The sequence below is a fragment of the Monodelphis domestica genome, chromosome 6, assembly GCF_027887165.1.
Source record: "Monodelphis domestica isolate mMonDom1 chromosome 6, mMonDom1.pri, whole genome shotgun sequence".
Taxonomy (NCBI): Eukaryota; Metazoa; Chordata; class Mammalia; order Didelphimorphia; family Didelphidae; genus Monodelphis; species Monodelphis domestica.
In genome coordinates, this window is record NC_077232.1 from 303016506 (window position 1) to 303043480 (window position 26975).

A 26975-nucleotide genomic window follows, 5' to 3' on the forward strand; every position below is an offset into this window, starting at 1 on the left:
AATCAATACTTAGTATTTGTTCCAAGGCAGAAGAGGAATAAAGATTAGACAATGGGGGTTAAGTGACTTGCCCAAGATCATCCAGCTAGGAAGTGTCTGAGACCACATTTGAACCCAAGACTCTCATCTCTAAGCCTAGCTCTTTATCCTGAGCCACCCCAGAACTGATTACTCTCAACTGGAGTGCATGAGAACAGTATACACACACACACACACACACACGGAGGAAGGGACTGGAGAAAGAGGCTTCGGATGAAGAATTTTGAATATACAACCCCACAAAAACAGTCTGGTGTAGAAATACATCAAAGTTAACCTTGAAATACAGAGACAGATGGGTAAAAGAGGGAGGGGAAAAGAAAGACAACTTTGAAAGTCTTGAGAACTTTAATTAATGCAATGACCAGGCATGTCTCCAGAGGACTTGGGATGAGAAATATATATATTTTTGAACATGACTACTGTAATAGAATCACTTTCCTTGACTAGGCCTATTTGTTCCAAATCTGTCTTTGTTTTTTTCTTGGCGTCATAATGTGGGGAGGGGGGGTGAGGAAGAAAAAGGGGGGTTAGCAATGAAGAGCATTTTGTTGAAACTTAAAAATTCACAGAAGCAAATAGAATTGAAGTTTTGAAAATAATGTATGCAGTTTTTTTTAAAAAGGGATATGAAACAGTTACAGGTTTATATGCAATCATTTTTTTGTGGTCTACTTCATAAAAGGAAGTGCTTTTTGGGAAGTGCATTTGGATGTCCACGAATGTAAATTGTGGCACCTTTCTGTTCAAAAGTTGTTTGCCTCTTAGTAACTGCAGTGGAAGTGACCTTTAATACTGTTTCTTGAGGGGTGATACCCTTCCCTTAGGGTCTTTTGTGGAGAGTTCATTCTAAAATGACAAATGGAATTAAGGCTTTGGTTTCCTCATTTTATTTGGGGAGGGGAGGAATAATGAATGCATTTTGGACATGTACCCTGTGAGATGTATTCAAGACATACAGTTTAAAACATTCAATAGCAGTTGGTGATTTGGGACCGAAGCCCAAGAGACAAGCACTGCCTGGTTATATAGATCCTCGAGTCATCCACAGAAAGGGCAATTAAATCCTAGACAGCTAATGAGGTTGTCAACAGAGAAGGTTGCCCCAAACTGAGCAATCTGTCTCTTCCTGGCACCTTACCTGGCCAACAGCCCGGATTAAGCCTGCAATAGCCTCACAACTTGTTTCCTTCCTGAAGTGTCTCCCCTCCCCAGCAAAGGTAGGACCACTCCACAGCTTCTCAAAATAAACTCCAGTGGTTCCTTTCATTTACTTCTCTCCTTCCACTACTGTGTTCTGCTTGAGCAGGAGATAGTGTCTCTCTCCACATCTCACATCACCTGCTTAGAAGAATGTTTCTACCAATAAGTGCCCGGGACATGACCCTGCCAGAAGCACTGCAAAGAGCTTTCATGGAGGGTGAGGAGAGGTACCCTGGGTTGAATCCTGGGGCTGACAGCTAATTAGGAGGAATTCCTGGCCAGTTAGAGAGTATGTGCCCATCTGAAGAAAGCACACAGAAATGGAAGTTCTCTTTAATCTTTCTACAGTAAAGATAAGTAGCTTCTCTCAAAGGGGTGGTACAAAGAGGCAGAATTATCTGCTAAACTGAATACCTCTTTTTAGTCGCTTTTATTCTCTCAGAAAGTCCCGGCAGGGGACACCGTCGGAAGCTGGAGAAAATGATTGTCAATTGACAGGAACGACGACAGATGTCACCGATAATCAATCAACCCAAGTTTTCGGAAACTCAGTGAGCTCCAGATTAGAAGCATTGGTGAGGGACACAATTAATTCTTCCTAAGGGCAAATGTAAGTGCATCACTTATCCCGAGGGCTCCCCGGAGAAGGCGGCACCGCTGGCGCGCTGGGGTAGGTCCCTTAAATCACTTTTCTAGCTCATTTTCTTCATGTATAAAAAGGGGGAGAGGACTGGATGACCCTTTTTTATGATCTAGGCACTCTAAATGCAAGTGGAACTCCCACCTCGAATTTTGCTGAGAAACTCCTGCCCCTGCCAGTAATAGCAGAAAAAAAACTGCGAACTTCAGTCCCGACGCCGACGCCTGCGCAATTTGAAATGCCCACGGTTTTCCGCCCAGCTCGGCGCGTGCGCATAGCCATAGCAGTGCGCCCGGCCCCTCCCTACCTCCCGGGGCCGCGTAGTGATGCCGTCAGTCTTCGGCGCGACCGAAGACTCTAGGGACTCACGTGAAGTGGTGCGCACTTCGTAGCCCTTCCATTCCCTTCCCTCCCTCTGGGCTCTGGGGCCACAGCCCTCCTCCGGAACGGCGGCGTCATGAAGGAGACGCCGTTATCTAACTGTGAGAGGCGCTTCCTGCTCCGGGCCATCGAGGAGAAGAAGGTAAGAAAGGAAGCTCGCGCGCACTCTCTGCCCCCGCCCGCATGCGCGCACGCACGCACGCGCTGCCTCTAGCCCGCCGTTTGGAGAAGTGGGGGCGGGGCGGAGCGGAGCTACAGTCATACTCCTGCCCCACTCCCACCCCCGCGCGCAGAGCATAGCGCATGCGCCTTAGCCCCTCCCGCCGGCTCTCTCGCCACTTTCCTGCGGCTGCTGTCCAACTGTGGCATGAATCAAGGGGTCGGATCCAAGGACCTTCTGAATACCCTTCCCCTAGCTTCCTCCCCACATGGGAAAAGTTTCTGAACAATTTGAATCCCAAATACGAGTTTCCCTGTTCTGCCACAGGCCCCTTTAGACACATGCGCCCTTTACGCCATTGGCGCTGATCTGCGGCTGAAAGGCAGTGTCGGCGAAATGACGCATGCGCGGAGCTCTAACCCGTTCCGCTCCTGCGTCTGGGACGAACGGGAAGCGTCTCTTGGCGCGCCTCAAGACTTGGCAACTGGTTGGATATAGTAGTTGGGTTAGAGTAGGTTGTGAATCTGGGTTACTGGGAGAATGGTAGTGCTCTCAAGAGGAAATATGGGAATTAAGCAGAGAGGAATACAAAGAAAGAGAGCTTCTTTGGACATGTTGAGTGTGAGATGCTACTGAGGCATAACAGTCCAGACATGATACCCAGCAGGAAGATAAATACTGCTTAAGTAAATTTGGAAATGATGTGCGTAGAGAGACTATATTGAATCCCTAGGAGTTAATGAAATTGGGTGAAGTGAGAAATTAGTGTCTTATTCTCAAACATTTATCTCCAAAATGAATATGCCGAGAACCCCAATAGGAGTTAGTAAATTAAGTCTCTGTCCAAGGGCATTCCTTGCAGGACTACATGACCCCACCCCATTCAGAATACAAAGCCCCCCTTATTTTTGACCTGAGTGAGACCAAAACAACTAATACCTTTACTATCAGAAACAGTCTTTAGTAATACAAAGTATTTTGGATGCCTTTTAAGTTGGTACTTTTGGAATAATTTTCATGAACCAGAGGCTAGGCTAATACAATAGTGACTAGTTAGAGGTAACGATCTGTCCCAACCATCCCTGTACCCATGCAGATTAAAACCTGACTTCGACCCCTTGACCTTTTGCTAAAAGGGTTAATTTGAAGGTTACTTCCTTGAAGGTTGGACCATGACTAGGGTGACTGTCAGGATGATATAATTTAACCTGAGGGTTGTATTTTCCTATAAATAAAGGGTTTCTCTCCCTTTCTCCCACTTTCCTCTCTCCCTCCCCTCTCCCCCTCTCCCCCTCTCCCCCTCTCTTCCTCTTCTCCTCTCCCTTTCCCCCTCTCCTCTCCCTCTTTCCTCTCCCCTCCCCTCCACACTGCAGAACACTGAGAAAAAGCCACTGGTTTAGAAAGAAAACCAGAAAGATTGCTCATGGGTATTGCAGACTTGTGTGTATTGTGGATAATAATGGGATCAGGCTGCAAATCTTAGGAGTTGGGGAGTTTCACCTATGAAACAAGGATACTTAAGGAGACATTGGCATGTTAGGTTGACCCAAGTGTAAGGATTCTGGTAGAGAGACTGTGCCATATCCCGAACTATGGTGGGCTAGTGGAGAATATAGTGTAAACTCCATAGATCGGGGTGGACTGAACCTCAAAGGCTCTCAATAAAGGTTGTAGAAGGGAGGAGTGCATGCACCTATCCCCTGGCCTAGTGTGTCTGGCCATTTATTGCATACTAGTTCAGCCAAAGTTCTTCTGGCTGCCCCACTAGGACACCACATCCTATCTCCAGTTGCCAGTTGCTGGCATACAACCCCTCTTCACCTTCACCTAGAAGAATCTCTAACTTCCTTCAGAATTTAGCTCAGGGGCCACTCCTACATGAGGCCTTCCAGAACTTTCCCAACTCTAGTGCATTCTAACACGTTCCACCTTGTCTTTTCTTAACTTGATCTTAGCCAAAAGACTGAGGAGTTATTTGTACATGTTTTTCCCCAATAGAATGTAAGCTCCTAAGGGGCAGGTACTGCTTATCTGACTGTATCTCTAGCACCTGGCACAAAGTAAGTGTCTAATCAATGTTCGTAGATTGATCTGGGTTCTAACAGAAGAGTCATTCAGTTCTATAAAGTGTCCAGAGATCCAGTGTTTTCTATTGCAAGGGTCTTTGACAGGAGCTAAGAGGGGGTGTTTAATGTGAAGACAGTTTGTTTAAAATAGAATAATACTGGAAGGATGGAGCTGATGTGGATGAGGATGAGGCAGTGAGGACAGCTACCTCAGATGAGGTTTAACTTACCCTCTTCAAAAGCCTTTCAGTTCTGCCCTAAAATAACTTGGAGGACAGTAGGGTCCCTGGTGGTAAGACAACTTAAGGCAATCAATAAACATTTACTATTACAACAAACACCATCAGTTTAAGGTACCTGATTTTGAGGTTACAATCCCTGCACTTAAAGAGCTTATAATCTATTGGAGGATGAAGCCTATTTGTAAATAAATAACTTCATTAGATAATACAAGATTTGGTAAGAGTTAGGGAAGAAATTCAGGAAAGCTTCTTAAAGGAGGTGGGAGAATGGTGTGCACTCAACAGAAAAATGTTAAGAGGAAGAGCTGGTTTAGGGGGAAAAGATAATGATCTCTGTTTGGAATATGTTGAGTTTGAGATGCCTCCCATGGTCTATGGCATCCAGGTGAAGAAATTGAGAAACAGAAAAGAGCTATACCTGTTTGAGAATTCTCTTCATAAAGATCATAGGTGAACCCATGGTTCTTGAGGGCCAAAACTGGTCTTCATTTTTGCCTTTGTGTTCCCTGTACCAAAATATTTGTTGAACTGTTTAGCCAACCTTAAAACACTGTATAAAAGGATCTCTGACCTTTTCTCCTTCCTCTCTCATAAATGATCTGTTCACAGGTCCTGCCTGTTTTTGAAACTACCCTGTCTTTGATGTTCCCACTACTATCAGCCCAGGCTCTCATTACCATCCACCTGGAATCTTGCTGTCACCTCCTGACAGGTCTTCTGGATTTTTCTTTCTCCACCTTCTAATCCATCCTTCATATCATTACTAGAATAACTACTCCTTTGCACAGATGTGGTCATATCAGTTCTCTCCTGAAAAGTCCCTTCTAGCTCTTTATTGTCTGCTGAGTACTAGGTTCAAGACCCTCCACAACCTGAAACCCCTCTAGCTTTAGCTCATTCTGCTTCCCTTGGACACATGCTGGGTGTATCAGTCCAAATCTACCTCTTGGAACCGATTCCTTCTTCCTCAGTCTCCCACATCTGCATTTTCCAGGATGGGACCAAGGGATAATGAGAACCAAAATCTAAGGGCCAAGTATTAACCTAACTCTATGCCTTCTTTCTAAGTACTAAGAACTCATGTATCCCAAGCCTTCTCCTTTTGTGGCCACCCTAAGGGAATTACCATCACTTTGTACTATTCAGACCTTCCTCCTCTCCACCCATATGAGTATTAGTAGTCAATGATGGCCTCCCTGTGAATGCCTCGACTTAGGCTGATAGCCTCTTTGTATCTGACTTCTTGATTTTGTTATAGTGAAATCACTTTTGAAGATTGATATAATATTAATTTATGGTCGCCAAGGAATTTACTTATGAAATTCCTAAAATGAAACACTCAAGACAGAATGGAGTTTATGGTGGTTTAATCACAATGGGAGTAAGCGAGAAGGAGAGGGAGAGAAAGGAAAGAGGGGGAAAAGGAAAAAGGTTAACTCAACCTTCCGGCAGAGCCAGAGGGAGTTTAGGCCAGAAGGCCAAGGTAGAAAGGAGAATCGGTCCTTGACTCACATGACCCATCTGAAGGAAAGCTGTCTGCGGGCCTCCTCTCTGCTCAAGTTCCTAGCACCAACTGGTGCCTAGCTCTGTCCACAGGAAGTGAGCGAACTCCAGAGGCTGCTCTCTACCTCACTTCCTGTACCTCACAAGTGCCAATGGTGGCTTAAGCTTGGCTTAGGACAGCCCAGGTGGGCAGTTAGTCATTTCTGATTTGTCATTGACTAGCACATGCCCGTGTAGTGTGGGTGTGCACAATTTTGTGCTAGACCAAGCAAGATGGAGATTTAAAAATCACAATTTCTTATGTCCTGCCTGTGTCTTGTCATGAAAGGTTTAACTGTTTGTGGCCTATAGCTCTATCGCAGGATATAGCTTGGTTTGGTTTTAATGGAGATACCTCCTCACCACACCCACCAGTTCAACTCTTTCATTTTCCACTTATGGTGGAGGCCTTAAAAAAATGCCACTGCCACTTTTTAAGTTCTTTTTTTGAGAGGGAGGGGACTTGATTATTTTACAAGCCTCTGCTATTAGAAATTTATCATTCTAAAAGGAAGTAGTATAGATTTCTTAGGTGTTTGGTTTAAGAAATTAATGTCAAGATGATAGCTTAATTCAGTTCAAATTTTAAGTATTCTTATTGTGCACCAAGCCTAGAACTAGGTATTATGGAGAGATAAAGATTCTTAGGTAAGATGTAATCTCTGCTGTCATGGAACTTATGGAGTAGTAAAGGATAAAACACTGACATATAGAGCTCTGTAACACAGTAGTACAAAACCAAAGGTCATATAAAGCCTGAGTGCTTTTGAGGTGAACAGAGCTCTCAGTTTACTCAAGTTAAAAACATTAAGATAGTTTATTAACTGTCTAAACCCCCTAAAATTTCTCCCTACCTATGAAACTGTTGTTTTTCTGTTGAAGCGCCTTGATGGTCGACAGACCTATGACTACAGAAACATCAAAATTTCATTTGGAACAGACTATGGCTGCTGTATTGTGGAACTTGGGAAAACAAGGTAAGAAAAATCAATATAAGACATTCCTTTTATAGTTAAATAAAAAAACTCCTGGTTCTTAGTTTCCATAGTTTATTAATATTACTTGAAATAGAGAAAGCAGATAGGTAGAGATTAAAGTCTATTTCTAATCTAATTCTAATTCTGACCACATGACTCTTCACATGGCTGTCTCTCTCAGCCACAGTCCTTCACTGCTACCATCCAAGGGAATAGAGAGACCACTTCCTGGCACCCCTCTTTTATTTGTTTCTTTTGGCCCGGACCCATAACCTTTAGTTCCGGGTCATGTCCCTAGGGCTCTTCACTTGTGACCTCTGTTTGGAGCTCTCATGTGACATCCAGTCACACAGGGCAGGGACGCAGGTTGGACGACCCTGGGGGAGGGGGTTTCCTTTACACATACCTCGTTGGTTTGGCATGTTTGTCATTTGAAGCCTTCTGAAACCTTACCTTTTCTTATCTGTAAAAATGAAAGGATTGGACAAAATTGCCTTTGTTTTGGAGGGGTAGTAATAAGAAAAGATTCAAGTTTACCTGAGACTAGTAAGTAGCTCCTCTGGACTGCACTGAGCTGTGCCAACTAGGCATACAAAGCCTGTAATTAATGTGATGACTCCTGGGTCCCAAGAGGGACGAAACAGCCCAGGGAGGAAGCAGTATACAAGTCAGAGCTCCTGGGCCAGTCAGGGGTGGATCTTGTCCTGGATATCCAGCCTGAACAAGAAAGGAAGTTCCAGTTTAAAAAAATCTTTCTAAAAAAATCAGTTGACATTTATTAGCTGTATGATCCTAGGCAAGTCACTTGATGTTGATCACCTCAAAAATAAAACTAAAAATCAGTCGATCAAGATGAGCTGTAAGAAATGAATATGTAGATTTCACTGATGAATGTTTATTTTTTGTTTTTGTAGAGTTCTTGGGCAAGTTTCCTGTGAACTTGTTTCTCCAAAGCTCAATCGGGCAACAGAAGGTATTCTTTTCTTTAACCTTGAACTCTCTCAGATGGCCGCTCCAGCTTTCGAACCTGGCAGGTATTAGATTCTGTTTCTTAAGAAAGATTTTCTCTGCCGTTTAACAGAAGAAAGTGTATGACAGTGAGAATTTGTGTTTTAATGGTCATCTATCATCAGTTCATTCCTATTTTCATAGGCAGTCAGACCTCTTGGTGAAGTTGAATCGACTTCTGGAAAGATGTCTAAGAAATTCAAAGTGTATAGACACTGAATCGCTCTGTGTTGTTGCTGGTGAAAAGGTACAGAATATGCCTACAGTGCTTAACTCGAACGAAACATCTCTATTTGTTGAGCTCGACATGCACCCTTCTTTCACAAAGCTTGGGTTAATGTGACTTTTTCAGGAAGCATCTCCCGTCTCTCCCAGAGGCTGGCGAACAACATATTTGAGCATTATCCTATCTGTTGTTAGGGAGGCATAAACATCACTCTTGTGAGTAGAAAATCAGTTTGTTTCTATGAAAACAATACATGATAATAATGATAATAAGAGTTCTAATCAAATTATAGTAACTTTAGTACCCCACAGAAATGAGACCCTGGGTTCATAGAATCTTTCTCCCAATGAGCTTTAAGGCTCCTATCCATATTTATCTTATTGATTCTGTTTAATTCATAGAGGCAGACAGTACTCTCGTCTTTGACAAGTGAAGACCCTAATGCACACAAAGGTTCATTAGCCTCCCCAAGGCCACACAAAAGTAAGGATTAGAACCTAATTCTCTTAACTTTCAGTCCAGTGATTTTGCTGTGGAATCATGGTGCCAGCCTGGCAGACAGGTCACTTTGGACTTAACCTTGGCTGTGATGGTCTGACTCGAGAGTCACTTTCTGTTTCTGCATTACATACTTCAGTGCCAGACCTCCTCTGTTTGCCGGTTTACACAAATGCCCAAAAGAAATGAAAGGAGCTGAAGAGTTCCATTTAAGGCATTGTAGAAGTAGAAATTGTGAATACTCTGGGAGTCTAGGAACATTTTATTTTTAACATAGCTATAACTCTTATTTATGCAGCCACCTATCTAAAATTAGATTCAATTTAACCAATAGACTAATAGAAAATTACATTTTTACATATTAACTTACCTAGAAATCCAAACTATATCAGTGGAAGGACCGTAACACTCATCTGTCATAGAGATAGGAAACAGGTCCAGAAAGTCCAGTGACTTGGCAAAGGTCTCACCCTCCTCACCAATAAGGGTAAGGGCTGTAAGGAGCCCCAGTGCCACATTCCGTGTTATTTCCACACTACCAGATTGCCTGTGAAATGGTCCTCGATCTTACAGTCTTGCTAAACATATTGAAAAAGTAATTACATTTTTCACAGTGTGCAAAGAGTTACTTTTTATTAGTCCACTTCTCTTTTAGGTCTGGCAAATACGTGTGGATCTGCATCTCTTGAATCATGATGGAAACATTATTGATGCTGCCAGCATTGCAGCCATTGTGGCACTGTGTCACTTCAGGAGACCTGATGTGTCTGTCCAAGGTGATGAGATTACCCTGGTAAGTCTTTATAGTCATGCCAGTCATTTGGGTTAGTAATAGAATTGGGTATAGATAGTTAAGAGACCTCAGACACTGGCTGTGTAACTGCAGGCAAGCCATTTAATCTTTTAAAGCTTCCATTTCCTTCTCTATAAAATAGGCATAATAATACTTGCACCATCTAGATTCCAAGGTGGTCATGAGGAAATTGCTCCCCTCCTCCCCCGACAACCCTTGTCTTCTTCCATCTTGGCATCACTACTAAGCCAAGGTAGAAAAGTGATACGGGCTAAGCAGTGGGGGTTAAGTGGCTTGCCCAGGGTCACATAGCTAGGAAGTGTCTGAGGCCAGATTTGAACCCAGGACTTCCTGACTCCAGGCCTGGCACTCTATCCACTGTGCTACCTAGCTGCCCTGAGGAAATTGCTTTATGAACTGAAAGCACCATGCAAATAAAAGGTCATTGTGCTAACTGATGATTAGGGTCCCAGAGTCAGACTGAACTCTTGTCCCTTAACCCCGTGTTCCTGAAATGTTGAAGAGAGTGGCCAGCCTAAAGGTACCTCACCCATGGGGCAACATGCTCTTAGCTTCTGCCTTCTGAGAGTTTCTGGTTCTCTGAAGCTGGCAATCTGATGGATCTGAGTCACATGCCAAAGACTCCAAAGTTTAAGGTTGCACATAGTGCCAAGGCTCTGGTGGCATCAGACTGGCATTTGGGTACCTGGGGAAGAGGCTGAATGCATACTCAGCACCAGCTCTGGAGTTTCCTCCCAAGGTGGTATACTTGGAAGATGTCCCAGCAGGAGGCAGGCACTTGGCTTGAATACCTGCATCCTCCTCACTGGTAAGAGAGCTGGAGGAGGGAGGATTCTGGGATCAGAGAGGCATGAGAGAAGGAGATGGTTTTGTGCCATTGGCCACAAAGGGACATTTTATTTTTCTCCCCGAACCCCTAGACCCATTCGGTTTTTGAGGTGTCCATTACCTGACCTTAATGTTCTCTAGTTACTGGCCATTGTGTTTTTGTGTAGTACGCGCTGGAGGAACGAGATCCCGTACCTTTGAGTATACATCACATGCCCATCTGCATCAGTTTTGCCTTCTTCCAGCAAGGGTGAGTCGTGAGAGCTTGGCATCAGGAACAAACAGATGATGGAAGGAACAGCCAAGTCAAATGCCAAAACAGTGCCTATGACACAGACCTTCGATCTGAAGCCACTCTTCTTAGGCATCAGCCACCGGGAAATGGGGGACATATGGATAGCACCTGGGCTATGAGCATCATCATTATTCCATGTTCCCAAAAGAGCGGCAGGGAGGCAGGGTAGTGCTGAAATCACTCTCCACATTGCCATCTCTCTTCCATTTAATAAATGCCTGAGAAAGACTTCAATCTGGAATGGCAATGGGATAGGAACTCTTAGGTGAGGAATCTCCCTTTGCCAGTGGAAGTCAGCACCTCATCCAGAGCTGCCCACAGCACTGAGAGGTGACTTGCCTAGGGTCTGCATGCAGCCAGTCTATGTCCGAAGGAGGACTTGAACTCAGGGACTAAGGACCTGGAAAATGATGGGTTATGAACAGGTAATTAGGGTTCAGTATTTTTTGTCTTTTGGCTATGAAGGAGGAATGGAGAACAGCACAGAGAAGCACTCAGTAGACTCATTACATTGAATTGAAAGTAGAAAATTGCATTGTAAGAAGATGAACAATTTTGATGGAATATGACCAGAGTTTAGAAGTACTTTAAGGGTCATTATGTTGGCCAGATAAAGGCATTTATTGTACTTTGAAATTTGAAGTGAAATCCAAGAAGGAAAGAACTAGAGGGAAAAAATGGCCTTGGAATAAATACAAATCATTAAATCATGTCCACATTATCTAATTGTTTGTTAGAACACTTAAGCCATCTAATCAGCCAAAGACAATTATGCATCATTTGAAGAAACTGATATTGGCTTAAAGAGGTTTTACTCTAATTGCCCTGTTGGGTTTTCAAAGAGAGATGCATTTAGCATTCACTCTGTATTCAGAGACGTAATCATTCTCTGACTCTTAGTGCTTCCCCAGATTGCTGTCTAATAGCACAAGATGCTGTCTTTGTAGTTTTTCAAAACTTAGGGCTTAGTGCTCACATCTTATCCCTTGGATAACTTTCTGCTTTGCCCCGAACAATAAATATTAATTAAAATATTAAACTAATATTTATTTCAGAACTTACTTGTTGGTGGATCCCAACGAACGAGAGGAACGCGTTATGGATGGCCTGCTTGTAATTGCTATGAACAAACACCGGGAGATCTGTACCATCCAGTCTAGCGGGGGGATCATGCTGCTCCAAGATCAGGTGAGCTGTTTGGTTCCCATTTTCTTAGATGTGATGGGCAGGGGCCCTTTCTGGGTTGAAGCTGCAAGGTCATCTTAATCACAGACAATCATCTAGCTGTTACTGAGTCTTGAGTAACTAGAAGAGGTTGTGTAAAGGATGCTAGTTCTCACACACACATTCCACATACTAATAGTTGCTAGTCTTAATAACACTCACTTAGTCATGGTTAAGAGCATCCATGATACAAATCACAATCTTTCCACACCAGAGAAGATGGAAACTAGTTATGGCCAAAAGCAGCCATCTTCGGTTGCTAGCACTCTGCTCATGGGCTTCCCTGCCATCGGTGAAACTGAGACAGATGGGTGCTGGCCTGATCTCAAGTTCCACTGGTATCATCATCAAGATCCCCCTTTCTTTCTTTCTTTCTTTCTTTCTTTCTTTTTTTTAAATAATACTGTGTACTGGTTCCAAGGCAGAAGAGTGGTAAGAGCTAGGCAATGGGGGTCAAGTGACCTGCCCAGGGTCACAAAGCTAGGAAGTGTCTGAGGCCAGATTTGAACCTAGGACCTCCCATCTCAGGGCCTGGTTCTCAATCTATTGAGCCACTCGGCTCCCCACCCTCACCCCCCACCCCCTTTACTTCTTAATAAGAGGAGGCATTGAAAGAGAACACAAGTGATGGCATCAAGTCAGCCATGTTGGGAAATTGTTTATTCTTCCAAATCTTAGAACTGGAACCTTCTGGTTACCTAGCTAGTGTGGATATGAAGCTGGAGCTTAATCTAGACTAATGGTCTAGATTATATCTGTGGAAATTTGTTATTACATGTAATTGGTAAAATAAAGTCTCTTTAAAAATAAGTAGATTAAAAAAATGGATAGTTAAATGAAAGGATGGTATTGACAGTTTTAAAATACATAGTTCAAAGATAGCATGTTGTAATGGATAAAGAACTGTCTTCAAAGCTAGAAGGCCCGAGTTCAGTTCCCACCTCTGATATACTCTGTAGGACATTGGGCTAGACACATGGCTCTCTAAGACTGTGTTTCAGAGAAGATGCTGAACTTCCCTGGCAGAGTTTCCTCACTCGGGAATTCCCTGGACCAATGAAATCATCAATCTAGTCCTTCCTCCTCCCCATCTCTGTCATCTAAGGGTGATAGGAAAAAACATCGGAGGGGGTTTTTTAAACTAGCTCGAGCTTCAAGCCTTTATTTGAACTGATATTCCAAACAGTGGTTTGTGGACTCCTGAAAGATGGAGAAATAACAAAGGTGTAGGGGAAAATTTCAGGCATTATTTTTATCAGAAAAAGTAACCAAATTGGATATTAGCAACTTCCTATCCATAGGCCACCATCCTATCAATTTTTCCTTTCTTTCTTCCCTTCTTACCCTTACTTCTGTCTTAGAATCAATTTATTCTAAGACAGAAAAGTGATAAGGGCTAGGCATAAGTGACTTGCCCAGGGTGATACAGCTAGGAAGGGTCTGAGGCCAGATTTGAACTCAGGTTCTTTTGACTCTAGGCCCGGCACACTACACACCATACTATTTAGCCACCCCTGTTCTGTTCATTTTCTCAAAAGTTTTTATATGTACATGAAGGCATCTTTGATGATGTTATAGAAAAGAAATAATGAGGCATTCTCAGGTGAGCTTCTTCAGCGGACCATGGTCAAGCACTTGACTGAAAAGTATAGAGAATACAAGACCCTGCTATGCTTATAATTTGTTGAAATGATAGGAATTGAGAGCAAAACAATTCTCTGAAGACTCTTTCTTATGCATATGTTAGTCATACAACATCCGAGTGATGGACCAACAAAATAACTGTTTAGTCTCCAGTCTCTGATTATTTAAGTGAAGCAAGGCTGTAAGACAGATGTCTGCTTGCCAAGGTATTTTCTGCCATCATGTACATGTGCAGTCTGGAGTCCTCCTGGAGATGAGACCCTTCAGATTCACTTTATTAATGAATGCAGATTGCATCAAGCCCAGGCACACTACTGAGCCTCCAAAGGAGATCTGTAATCATTCAGAAGTTTAGCCTATCTGCCCAGGAAACAAGTGCATGGAAAAGGTCTTGTCTAGATTACAGATGATGTACGTTTGGATGAACTGCCCATTGAACACATCTATCAGTCTGTGCGTCACTGAAAAGAAGCAGATGGAGAGAGAGAGAGAGAGAGAGAGAGAGAGAGAGAGAGAGAGAGAGAGAGACACTCACCACAAGATCGTCTTCAAGCAAGCTCCAAACCTCCAAACTCCAACTAACTTCTAATCCAAAAACCTCACTCAAACTCAATAAGTCCCATCCTTTTAAAAATTTTTTCTTATATCACCTCCTCTAAATCTTCATGCCTACCAATCAGAGTAGATGCTTTTTCCCAGGACTGCCCATTCTTAGTTCTCATCTTCTTTGGTTCTCACCTTCTCTGGTTAGATTAGATCCTCCGAGTACTTCACACCTCTTTTGTTAATCTTGTCTTTTGTAAGTTGCTTGACCTTTTAGGTACTAATTTAACCTTTATAGGTACTGAGCACCTTTTTGTATTAGATCTAAAAATAGACCTAGCTTAAGGTTTTAGCTTCACTATAAGTATGAGTTAGGGACTTATATTGTTCAGTCAGGAGTTTGCAACTTTATCTTTCCCTAAGGCACTGTCTGAGTAGGGTGGAGTAATTTTAAAAGTTCTCAATACATTCCTGATCAAGTACCTCCATTGTTAAAAATGGAGAATAGCTTAATCAAATCTTCTGAAGTAGAGTCTGAGCAGTTTTAAGATTCACAAGGTAGAAGTGTAGGAACTGTGCAGAGCCATTAATGTCCTAGAGTGATCTAATTCCTCTGCCTAGTCCTCTAAAAATACAGAATTTGAAAGAGTAATATCAAAGTCACTAGATTTAGAGCTGGAGAGAGGCTATAAGGGTCATGTAGTCTTAATGTCCTCATTTTATAGCTGAGGAGTCTGAGGCCAGAGAGAAGTGACTTACTACAGGACCAGTAGTAGGACCTGCTCAATGCCTTAGAGCAGCATTTTTGCCATTGTCCCATAATGCCTCACCCTTATCAGAACTGGCCTTTTGAAGAAATATTGTTGGGGCAGCTTCATGTCTCAGTGGATTGAGAGCCAGGCCTGAAGACAGGAGTCACTGGGTTCAAATCTGGTCTCAAACACTTCCTAGCTGTATGATCCCAGGCAAGTCACTTAACCCCCTTTCCTAGCCCTTACTCTCTTCTGTCTCAAAATCCACACTTACCATCAATTCCAAGACAGAAGGTAAGGGTTGGTTTTTTAAAAGAAAAGAAAAATAAATATAAGAGATCATCATCATATCTTCATTTAAACTTTTATTTTGTGAATCCTTTGCCCCCAAAGAGAATGCCTGCTTCTCTGAAAAAGCAGTAGGGTTAGTAGCCCAGATGCCTTCAAATTCATCAGTCCAAAGTGCAAAGGAACCTGAAGGAAACAGTGAACTCTGAGTTACTTTGTCTTAGACAGTAAGAGGTTTTTTCATTGAAAAATTCTGGGATCAGTGGTCATAGTGTCATCATTTTAGAGCTGGTGGTAGCAAACTCAAATAGAAATGGGGGCCCCTATATATCAGGCCAAATAGTGACTTAGAAAGCCACATGTTCAAACATTAGCTATATTTTATTGTATTTTGCAATATTTTGTTAAATATTGCCTAATTACATTTTAAAATATTTTAATGGATCTAAAATGAATTAAATATTTAATAAATAAAATATTTTATTTATAATAAAAATTATTTTAATATATTTTTAATGATATATTTTCATTAATTTTTTAAAAACCCTTACCTGCTATCTTAGAATCAATACTATGTATTGATTCCAAGGCATTAGAGCAGTAAGGGGCTAGGCAAGTATCCGAAGTATCCGAGGTCACATTTGAACCCAGGACCTCCTATTTATGAGCTTGGCTGTCAGTCCACCGAGTCACCATCTGCCCCTCCCGATTATATTTTAATCTGGCTTAAGCCGCACTTGGGAGTGTCATGGGCTACATGTGGGCTGCTGTTTGCCACCTCTGATCCAGGCCAACTCCTCATTTCACATGAAGTTGAGGCCTAGAGAGGATGACTGTTTTGTGCAGGGTCAGGGACATTCAGCTTCCCATGCTCTCACCATCAAAAGAACATCAGCATTGGTATTACTTAAGGGGCTGGGGAGCTGTACTGTTTTAAATCAGTCAACACACATTTAGTTTATTGAGCGCTTACTGTATGCCAAGGATACACAGGTTATCCCAGAATCCCTTTTTGGGAAGGCATTCCTGTTCCATAGGGGGAGGCCAGCATGCCACCAACTGTGTATCATAAGATAGGCAGGGTAGATGGCATTAATGAAATGTTTATTCTGGATCCAGGACTTTTTAACTTCTTTAGAACATGGAAATCCTTCACATTTCTTTGTTTTTAACCTGGAACTTTGAACTTTCCTCTTAAAAAAAAAACAAAAAACACCTCTGGCAAAGTTGCTTAAAAAGTTTGGCAGTATTTTCAGAGGTAGAACGACTAGTCTCAGAACCGAAATGTGCCTGTTTTTGTCACATTCGGATGAAGTGTTTGATGTGTTATAGCCTCTGAATAACATTGACAAACCAACAGGTTTTGAGATGTAGCAAGATCGCTGGCGTGAAGGTGGCGGAGATCACGGAACTCATCCTGAAAGCCTTAGAGAACGACAAGAGAGTGAGGTGAGTGTGACAGAGAGGAAACGTCACTATCACCCCAGCCCCCTTAGCCTACCTGGCATTTCCGTTTAGAAACCACCAGGCATCTCAGAGCAGCCACGTAACCACATCATTAGCCCCATGCTTTCTCCTGTGGATGTGCTTTGTCTACTAATTGTGGTTATAAGCTACTGAGAGTCTGTGAAAGGCCTTGTCTTATATTAAGGCACTCTCTGCCAGGTAAGACAACTCCTTCCTTCAAGTTTCTTAAGGAATCAAAATCAAATTTGTAAACTATCTCCAGTTGAATAGTTCTCAATTGTGTATTCCCCACATGTGAGCCTGATGGCCCACAAAATACAAACTAGCCTGATTTTGAGGTTCCTTGCCTATCACTGGACAAATAATTCGACTCTGCTACCCTTTTGTTTTCTCACACTGATAAAAAACAAAATAGGAAAGAAGGTGGAAAGTTCGGCTTTGCAGAATCAATTGCAAACCAGAGGATCACAGCTTTCAAAATGGAAAAGGCCCCTGTTGATACCTCGGATGTGGAAGAGAAAGCAGAAGAAATCATAGCTGAAGCCGACCCTCCTTCAGAGGCGTATCTCTTCTGGCGGGTTATTTTTTGTAATGAGTGACCATAGCAAACTAATTGGGGGGGCCTGAACCTGTGCTCTCTCTCAAACCTTTTTTCAGAGATGGCTCTCATGATTTACATTTCTTTTTAAGGTAAGCTTTATAGTAGGAAATGTAAATAACTGAACATTTAGGAACCGTGAAGAGTAGGATAATCTAGCTTATAAAGTAAAAAGTCGCCAATATCCTATTCTTAATTCTGCCTGCAGAAATCCAGGAGTTAAGAGCCAGGTCCCTCCACTGCAAGGAGCCATATTTACTGCCTCAGAGAGAGCCCTGAGGGTCAGGAACTCTGGCTACTGTTTAATGTTGCACCATTTTCCTTGTTATTAGCCCATCAGAGGCACCTCTCTTCTGGCAGTTATTCTTTGTGATGATGACCCTAGAAAAAAGTGATCTTAGAAATAGGCAAATTGTGCCACTTCTTCCACGTGGGCTAAAGTGATTCTTTAAGAAACACCTCTTCCTGCCTCTCGGCATCAGGGTGTCAGCTCAGCTTTGGGGTGGTTTCTTAGCTTCCTTAACAAGCTGAGTGTTTCTAAACCGGTGCTGTGGACTCCTGGGACTGCCCAGATTGGAGAGGGGATAGAGAGTTCCTGGGGCGATCTGGAAGAGGAGGAGGAAGAAGAGGAAGGTGGCAGTGATGAAGTCACCATTCTCGACAGCGTCAAGATGGAAACTGAAGACCCGAGTGCAGGCAACCACATCAGCGACGGTAAGTTCGCTGCAGTTAAACAGAACCCTTGGTTTCCAGCAGCTCTCTGCTCAGCACCTTCCTACTGAAAAGTAGTTGTTCCCGAGGCCGATGGTCTCAGTCTGTACCCATCATGCAGTGGAATCCATTCACACCCAAACAACACTGCCTGAAATAGTGTGCAAAGGAGCTAGAGTGGCTTTACATGCTAGGCTGGGAGGGACAGGCAGCCCCTGCTTCCAGCTCTGTGACCTGGGGCAAGTCACTTCACCCCAGTGGCCTAGTCCTTGCTGCGAACTGCTACTTAGTATCAATTCGAAGTTGGAAATGCTCAAAAAAGCAAGCCGCGTTAGGTGGCCCAGATCAGGAGCCTTACGCTTAACTGAGCTGGGAAGTCCTTCCAACAAGGCGTTCTGGCAAGCGCCGTGTCCAAAGCACGAATGAGCCCACGCCTTCCCGACTCCAAACTCAGCCCCGATGAACCGCCTACAGGCGAGCCGATGGAACCTTCCAGATTCTGTCCTTGGGGAGACGTTCCTACTTGGGCTACACTGAGTAACAGTAGCAGCGTGTCCCGCATGGGAGAAGAGGCAAACCAGGGCCCTGCCCCTTCCCCCAAAGGCAGTTCGTTTTTTTCTGGAAACAAAATCCAAGAATTCATTTAATGAGATATATTACAGCTTTTGAATAATCCACACAGAGCACCCCTTGGGAAATACAGTCCAGCCCAACACAGTACGCCGAGCCCCCCGTAATGGCAGCTATCTGGTGCTGTTGCTCAACGATAGGAACTTCCGCTTGTCCACACGTCCTCCCCTAACTGCGTGTGTGGGTTTGGTTAATTTCAGATGCTCCCATCGTTCTGTCAGACAGCGAAGAAGATGAGATCATCATTTTAGAACCGGGAGAAAATCCAAAGAAAACAAGGTAACTGAAGTATCTCAGATTTATTAGAACAGTTAGGGAAGTCTATGCAAATGTTAATTCACCTCTGATGTCCCTACTCTCCACCTGTAGAATTTTCCAAGGCAAATGTTAGTATAAATCTTACTCAACAGCCTTCAGATTCCTTTTTAGACTGATTGTAGCGAACTGTCCAGGAAGGGTGGACTGGACGGTCTGCGGTTTCCCTAAAATGCACGGGACAAAAGCATACGAAGGTCACAGGAAAGAGCTCGAGTTCCTCTCGTAAACCCACTTTAAGCTTGGTTCAAGTGAGAACGTTGGACCAGCTTCCACTGCACAATTGGGTGTTAGGACCAAGGAAGGCAGCCCCGTTTGTCTGGCCCTAACTAATGAAAGAGAATGAATTTTCCTTGGCAGTGTCTGGCAATGTTAGCAGTCATCCCGGGCAGTGATTTGTTGCTGTTCTGTGGAGGATACAACGGTGGCCTTCCCAGACTGGCTCCTCTAAGAGGCCCTGGAGTATGCCAGCCCAGCCTTAGGGCTTAGCTCCCCACCCTCCAAACTAAAAGCCTTATTTTTGACTGAATGAATACCTGTTAAAGAAAGCCTCTATAAATAAATGTCTATAATACATGTTCTTAGGCTTTGATTTCATTTGTTTACAGAACGCAGGCCAACTCCAAACCGGAAAAAGTCTCAAGTAAAAAAGCAGTTAGAAAGAAAAAGAAGAAGAAACCTGCTAACTAAAATTTCCCAAATACACTACTGGAAGGTATATTTAGGACTTGCATATTTTCACATGTATTTTTCTTGATTTAAAATAAAGCATCTAGAAAACATCTTGTGGAATTGGATTAATCTGAGAGGTTGAACCTACTTGTGATTGCAGACAGTTGGGAAGGGCCCAGAGGGGCAGGCAGCATGGACAGATCTGTGGCCCTGGAGACCTCCCTGGAGAATCTGGGCCACTGAGTCGGTTACCTAATCTTAAACGGAGCCCATTTCTATCCCACACATCAGACCCAATTTGTAGTTGGGCTCCGTGTCCTGCTAGTTACTAATTCTATGATCCATTATTAAGATTATGGGCGAGTTCTTCTTCCTGGTTGGGTTTTGTGAATGTCACCAAGCGTACTAACGGGTAGACAGTGGAGGCTGAGTCTGTATGATCGAGCCCGGATACCTCGCTGCCATCAGCAGCTCCCTCGGAGTCCGCGAGTGGCCCGCCGCCCTCATCAAGGACTACACGTGGTTTCTGCCTTACACTTCCCCAGCCATTCCGGAAGCACGTGGAACAGAAACAAAGCTAGGACGGCCAGTGCACACAAGGCCGCCGTCCGTGAGCAGGTGCCAGCACTCTCCGGAGGGCTGGCCAGGCCCTTTTCCACTTTGTCCAGGGAGGTCTTTGTGCCGGGCTCTCGTGCCACACTGTTCACGTCCAAAGCCTCCTGGCAGCGAGTCCGAGTCTGGCGTTCACTCGCTAGATGGGATGAACCATCCGGTCGGCCAAATTCTGAGTCCTAAGGAATGGGCTTGGCTAGTACTCACTATACACACACAACACCATTTCTGTCTGGAGCTAACTATGCAGGGCAGTGGCACGTAGAAAAGGTTTATATTTAAAATCATAAAAATCAAGAGGGACGTCATCATCGGAAACTGGCCATGACTCATGCTTTGTGAAGTGATTCTTTGCGAAGACACCCAGGCCCAGGGAAGATAAAAACTGTACAGCGCGGCGGCGGCGGCTCCCGCCCACTACAAGTTGAGCGTCTCCGGAGGGTTAATGAGGGATACACCGTGGTACCTGGGAGGAGAGAACGCAGCAGGCTTTGTCTCAGGACGCCCACCCCGAGGTAGAGCAGCCGCTCCGCTCCGGGATGGGCCCCCGCCACCTCCCCCCGCCCACATCTGCCCACCCGCCTCGCTGTAACCTCACAAGTCACAAGGACTCCGGGCTACCCTTGGCCGGCGCGGAGGGGGAAGACTTCTGCTCCCCGGCCCTGCTTACTTTGCCGTCTTGTACTTTTCTCGTATAGACTGTTGCAAATGGTGTGGTGCTCTGAGGTAGGTCTGGTGCAGGTCCATGAGGCACGGCTTCAACGTTTCCAAGGTGTAGCCCGTTTTCTGGATTAATGACTCGGGCTACGGGACAGGAACGAGAGCACACACGTGAGGCCGGACGGCGGCGGGGTGTGCAGAACTCGCCGGGGCCCAGGAGCCCCAGGGGCCGCCGAGCCCCAGCCCGTGGCCTTTCCCAGAATCCTCTACTCGGTCCAGCAAAAGCCCGACCCAAAGAGCACTCCCTCCGCCCTCGGGCTGGACGCACGCCAGCTCGGCCTGACTACCAGCCTTCCTCCTCCTCCGGACCAGAACTGGGGCAGCCAAAGCAATGGGACCGAAAAGCAAGGCCGTTGGCGGTCCGAGGACATACCCAGCTCTTCCCAGTGATGGTGTACAGTGCTATGTGGAAGGCGGCTCCTGCAGTAACGGATGGCAAGTACTTCAGGTACGGGTCGGCGTCGATTAAACTTAGCTCTCCCAGAAACTGGAAAGGAAACGGTCACAGTGAGCAATGGCAGAACTTCCGTGCGGGGGAAGGGAGCCTGCCACCACCGGCAGCCTGGGGGGCCATTCTGAATCAGGCTGTGGGGATCCGCTGAGGAAGCTGGCAGCCACCCTGGAAAGGACGAGGCTGGGGCGCTCGACAGTCTAGAAACCGGCTTAGTGTTTTGAGAGGCGAGATTTATGTCTTCAAATCAATACTGAGTATCGATTCCAAGGCAGAAGAACCCTAAGGGCTAGGCCATGGGGGTTAAGTGACTTGCCCAGGGTCACCCAGCCTGGCTGCCCCCAATACCTGGATTTCACCATAACGGCTTTGTTGGGTAGCATGTTATGCATTCAAAACACTCTAGAGGCAGCTAGATATTCCAGTGGATGGAGTGCCAGGCTTGGAGTCGGCAAGTCCTGGGTTCGAATTTGGCCGCAGACATGTCCTGGCTGTGTGACCCTGGGCAAGTCACTTCACCCTCACTTCAGAGTCCCTGCAGCTCTTCTAGCTTAGAACTGATATTTAGTCATGGGATTAAAAACTCAAACCAACCCCCCCACGACTGTGAGAAGGGGTCTTGGACCCCAAAAGGGGAAAGCAGAAAGGGAAGGCCCAGCGAGGCCGCCACCTACCATGGCCAGGCTCTCCACCTTGGAGTTGGCCTGCTGCTGATGGAGGAAGTACTGGGTGAGGAACTGGTTGATGGTGGGGGCGGCGAGGTCAAAGGCCAGCACTTTGAGCACCAGATGCTCCATCCTCAGGACCTGCTTTTTGTTGTACGTGTCGTCGGTGATGTACACAAACTCGGCCACCTCCGGGGGGTAGATTTCTTCAAACTTTCTACCAGGAAAGAAAGCATCCCAAACGAGGGCCCTTTAGGCACAGCAGCCTCACCTCTGTGACCCCGGCCTCCGTGTTAGCTCTCGGCTCCAAGGGCTAGGCCGTGGGGGCACACGGCCGGGACCCGGACCTGCCCCTGGGCACACAGTCACAGCCCGGCCTCCCGCCAGTGCCTCAGCCCTCTGCCGAGGCTCAGCCGCCCCTCCGCGAAGGCCACATCTCCCCCTCCCCCGCCGGGGCCAGACTGTGACCCCCTAGCCCCATCTCCCCCTCCCCCGCCGGGGCCAGACTGTGACCCCCTAGCCACATCTCCCCCTCCCCCGCCTGGGCCAGGGCGTCCTCTCCGGGCCTCCAGGAGGTCAGCCAAGAGCGGGGGAGCCCCACTGGCCGAGAGGCCCAAGACTCGGGCTGCCCATTTTATTGACCGAAACTCAGCGAGCCGCTGGCGCCAACTTACGAGGCCAGGAGCATGGCGGCCGTGCCCACCAGCTGCAGCTTCCCCCGCAGCACGGACATGGCGGACAGGAAGCGGTCGATGTAGTTCACGGCCAGGTGCAGAGTCTCATTCTGGAGCTTGTACTCCTCGCCCACCTCGACCAGCCAATCCACCAAGATGGCCCGCATGCTGTTGGTGATGTCGGGCTGCTTCTTCATGTAGCCCGCTTTGGGCTTGCACTTCACCTGCGGAGAGGAGAGGCGGTCAGGCCTGCCCGCGCCGGCGGCCCCACGCCCCGCGGCCCGCACGCTCCATTACCTCCATCTCCCGGAGGTACAGGTAGATGTCCTCGTGGTAGTCCGGGACCTCGTTGACGTTGGGCGGCCTTTCCTCGGGCTCGAGCACCACGGACATGTCCATAGTGAGGGGGGACTCTAAGGGCAATCCGGAAGAGACGGTCATTCAGGGTCTAAAGCGGACCCCAGAAGGCGGAAGGGGCCGACCGGACTGACCAGGACGCCCACCCGCCGCTCTGGCCACCTCTAGTGACGGCACCGGCCACACACAGCCTTCTTGAGGGTTGGCGAGCGCCTGCCTGCGCCGAGGGGAGTCAGGCACGGCAGGGAGGAAACAGACACAGAGAGGGCACGAGAGCCGGGAGGCTGTTGGAGCAGGAAGCGGGGCTTGAGGATTCCTTCAGACCAGGACCTTCTCGCACCCTCCAGGCAGAGGCACGGGATGCGGAGCCTGTCCCAGCCTTCTCCCCTCTCAACCCCAGGGGCAGAACTCCCTGGCACATGCAGCCGGGGACTGCAGAGGCGCAGATAATACCTGATGGTTTGATTTGCGGGCTTAAAATGCCAGTGACAGCGGCTCACATTCAGGTCACTGCTCAGGGCTCCACCGAGAGGCAGGGGCTATCTCATGGTGAAGGACCCTCAGGCGACAGCTAGGAGGTGTCCGAGGCTTCCTGACTCCAGGCCACCCCACGGAGCTGCCCCTAACAGTGGTATTTCAGATTCTACATGCAATGCGCAGGGAGCCCAGACAGGCTCCTCTGTGCAACTTCCACGCTGGCATTTGTTACTATCATTGAAAGCAAGAGAATCGGCATCGATGGCTGGCAGTGAGTTCTGCAGATTTTAATTTAACCCCACAATGCAATTCTCTGGAGCACTGGCAACTGTGTTACCAGCGGCAGCAAACCCGTTATCTGCAGCCAGATCCCGACCCTTATTCTGAATCTCGCTCTAGCTGTGCCCAGTCCGGGAATGCTCAGAACATCAGCTCTGCAAGAGAACATTCTGGCTGTCAGACACTTGGGCTACCCGTGTGGAGGACGAATGGGAGACCCCCAGCCTCTCTGGGACGGGAACCCGAAGGAGCAGAGAGCTCCGCGCCCCCCACTGAATTGTCACTGACAGCCTCTGGATACTGTTGCTTCTAGAATCCCAGTAACATGCAGGAGGAAGCCAGGGCAGCCCCCTGCTGTTCTCATCCAGCTGCCATGCAGGGGCTCTGCGGGCCAGAACGTTGGTTGTTGGGAGTAAGAAGAACCGCCTCCACACAAACACACCAGCGTGATCTCGTCTTCATCTAAACTCTGGTGGGTGCGGAGGAGACAAACCACCACAGGTGGGAGCCGGGCTGCCCACCGCCACCCCAGAGGGGCTCTGGGCAGGCTTTAGGAGGTGCTCCTGGCAGTATCTCAGCCTGTTTGTACTGCTATCCAGTGTTGAAAGTCTGAGCCTGCCACCCGGCCTAGCTCGGGAGAGCGGATCAACTTTGTGACCGCTCGCGTTTGCTTTCTTCCAGAACGTAGGGCTAAATGGATACATCCTTCCTTTCTGCTGCCCTGGGGAAGTTATCCCCCAAAGCTAGGCTACTCTCCGCTCAAGACCTCTCGAGGATCATGCCGTACGTACCCCCTCAGCCGTCTGACTTACACATGAAACGCGAAGGCTTACCAAAACTGCCATCCATGGGGTAATCCAGGGGCCCCAGAGGTTTCCTCTCCGGCAGTGAAACGGCTGAATTGAAGCCCAACAGATCCTCCGACTCCCCCTTCTTGGGGCCGGGAAGCTTCTTCCCGGTCTCCCCTTCGGGTTCATCCACGTGAATGGTGAAGGCAGGCTGCTTGCTGGGGGCATTCCAGGCTGGGACGATGCCCGGCTCATCATGAAGGGGCACATCTCTGAGAGGAGCGGCAACCTGCAAAAAATAGCGAGTCCGTGACTTCCCGCAGGGGCCGCCGCCTCGAATGGGCCAGGACTTGGCTAAGTCTCCATGCTCAGTACAAAGAGAGAAAGAGGGCCAGGCCAGGAGCCCACGCCTAAGGTTGGCGAGTGGGGGGCACCGAGCATTCGGTATGCTCTGGCTATTTTCCAAGGCTGGCCCAGGAATGGGCTGGGGCTGTCCAGAGCCTCCTCTGGTACCCCTGGGGGAGCCTGTGGCCCCCAACCTCGCAAGGAGCTCGGCCGGCTGACAGCTGGCACTTCCTGGAGGGGGTGCCCTTTCAAAGGTTGTCAGCCCAGAAGGGAGGGGCCGCGCGCGCAGGCTGCAGTCTGATCCCGCTCAAACGGGCGGACCGGCGGGAGCTGCCGCCGGCCCGGGACAGGGTGAGCCCCGACCCCCCCTGTTCCCCCCTCCCCGCAGACAGAACCCCGGGGAGCCAGCTGAGCAACAGAGGAAGCGGCAGGGCCGCGCGGCTCCCAGTGGAACGCCGGGCATCGGGGCATTCTCGCCCGCCGGAGCAGTGCTCCAGGGCGCGGGACCCGCCTCTCACTCACCCGCCGGTTCTTGGACTTGTGCGGCGCCAGGCCCGCGGCGGGACCAAGGCCAGGAGCTGGGCCCGGGGCCGGAGCGCGCACGTTGGCCCGCAGCACGCCCAGCACAGTGCGCGTTCGGGCGGGCTCGGCGCCGCCGCCGCGCTTGTCAGGCTGAATGTTCTCCTGGTTCTCATCGGGGCTGGCGGTCCGGGCCAGCCTGGGTGGCTGCGGCTGCGACCCCGCCGCGCCGGCCGCCGGGTGCCCCAGCATGGCGCGGGGCCAGCCTGCCGGGGCTCGGCTGTGCGTCCGGCCTCTCTCCGCCTCTCTCCGCCGCTCTCCGCCCCGCGCCCCGCTTCACTCCGCGGCGCGCCCCGGGCAGGGCCAAGCCGGGCCGGGCCAGGCTGGGCTGGGCCGAGCCGTACAGGGACCGCGCGCACACACACTCACTCACTCACTCACTCACACTCTTTCTCTCTCACATACACACACACACAGACACGCGCGCACGGAGGCAGGCAGGCACACCCGCCGCTCCCGCCGCTCCGAGGCCGCGGCCCCGGGTTCTCCTCGCCGCAGTTCAAGTGTCCCGCGACTATTGAAATGGGCCAATGGAAGCCGCGGGCGTCGGGACGTCACCGCGCGGCGCACGCGGGCCCGGGACACGACACGCGGGGCGGGGCGGCAGCAGAAGGAAGAGGAGAAAGAGGAGGCCGCGCCCCTCGGGGAGGGTCTGGGGCGGGACGGGCGTCGGAGCGGGGCTGGGGTCCCCCAGCCCTTCCACGTGTGTACCCGCTGCCCCGACCCAACAAAGGACGCCCCAGGCCTGCCCTCGGGCGCTCTCGGGCACTTGTGGGGGCGGGCGGCCAGCATGCACTGGGGCTGGAAGGCCACCCACTGACCGGCCACTGAACTGGGCCAAGTGCTTTGTAGGGGGAGGGAAAGGCTGAAACCGGCCTAGGAGCTCTTTCTTTAGACCGACTGGGAGACGTGCCCCAGGGGCAGCTAGCTAGGCATCCTTTTGGAGAGGCGTAGAGCAGCCAGACCTTGCGCGGAACACCGGGCCCCGGGATGCGTAAGCCCTTGCTCCTGGTGAAGCCTGAGGGCCCGGAGATCTGGGGAGCCAAGTCGGACCGTGGTGGGGGGTGGGGTGGGTGGAGAACCAGATCCAGGAAAAGAAACGGCCTCAGAGGAGGGGCGGGGCAGAGGAGGGGTCCCCCAGAGAGCTTCAGGAAGGAGGAGAAAGAGAATCCGAATTGGCAGCTTAGACTGAGCATCCCGAGGGGAAGCGCCTCCAATTCCTAATCATCTACCCTCAGCCGAACAGGTATCCAGGCTGGCCATAG

At 48.1% G+C, this 26975-nt stretch overlaps 2 protein-coding genes across 2 annotated transcripts; one reads left to right on the plus strand and one right to left on the minus strand.

Moving 5' to 3' along the window:
* Nucleotides 1-2167: 2167 nt before the first annotated feature.
* Nucleotides 2168-19873, plus strand: EXOSC9 (exosome component 9). Its single transcript, XM_001362762.5, has 12 exons — nucleotides 2168-2405; nucleotides 7156-7250; nucleotides 8165-8284; nucleotides 8403-8505; nucleotides 9638-9775; nucleotides 10792-10874; nucleotides 11975-12107; nucleotides 16731-16819; nucleotides 17253-17399; nucleotides 17968-18149; nucleotides 18977-19055; nucleotides 19700-19873. The coding sequence occupies exons 1-12, from the start codon at nucleotides 2340-2342 to the stop codon at nucleotides 19779-19781; spliced, it is 1317 nt and encodes a 438-aa protein (XP_001362799.2). The 5' UTR covers nucleotides 2168-2339; the 3' UTR covers nucleotides 19782-19873.
* CCNA2 (cyclin A2) lies at nucleotides 19061-26233 on the minus strand. The gene is made up of 8 exons (XM_007495537.3): nucleotides 25654-26233; nucleotides 24832-25075; nucleotides 23183-23298; nucleotides 22886-23109; nucleotides 22221-22428; nucleotides 21469-21582; nucleotides 21046-21179; nucleotides 19061-20841 (listed from the first exon to the last, which is right to left on the minus strand). The coding sequence occupies exons 1-8, from the start codon at nucleotides 25900-25902 to the stop codon at nucleotides 20793-20795; spliced, it is 1338 nt and encodes a 445-aa protein (XP_007495599.1). The 5' UTR covers nucleotides 25903-26233; the 3' UTR covers nucleotides 19061-20792.
* Between the last annotated feature and the right edge of the window lie 742 nt (nucleotides 26234-26975).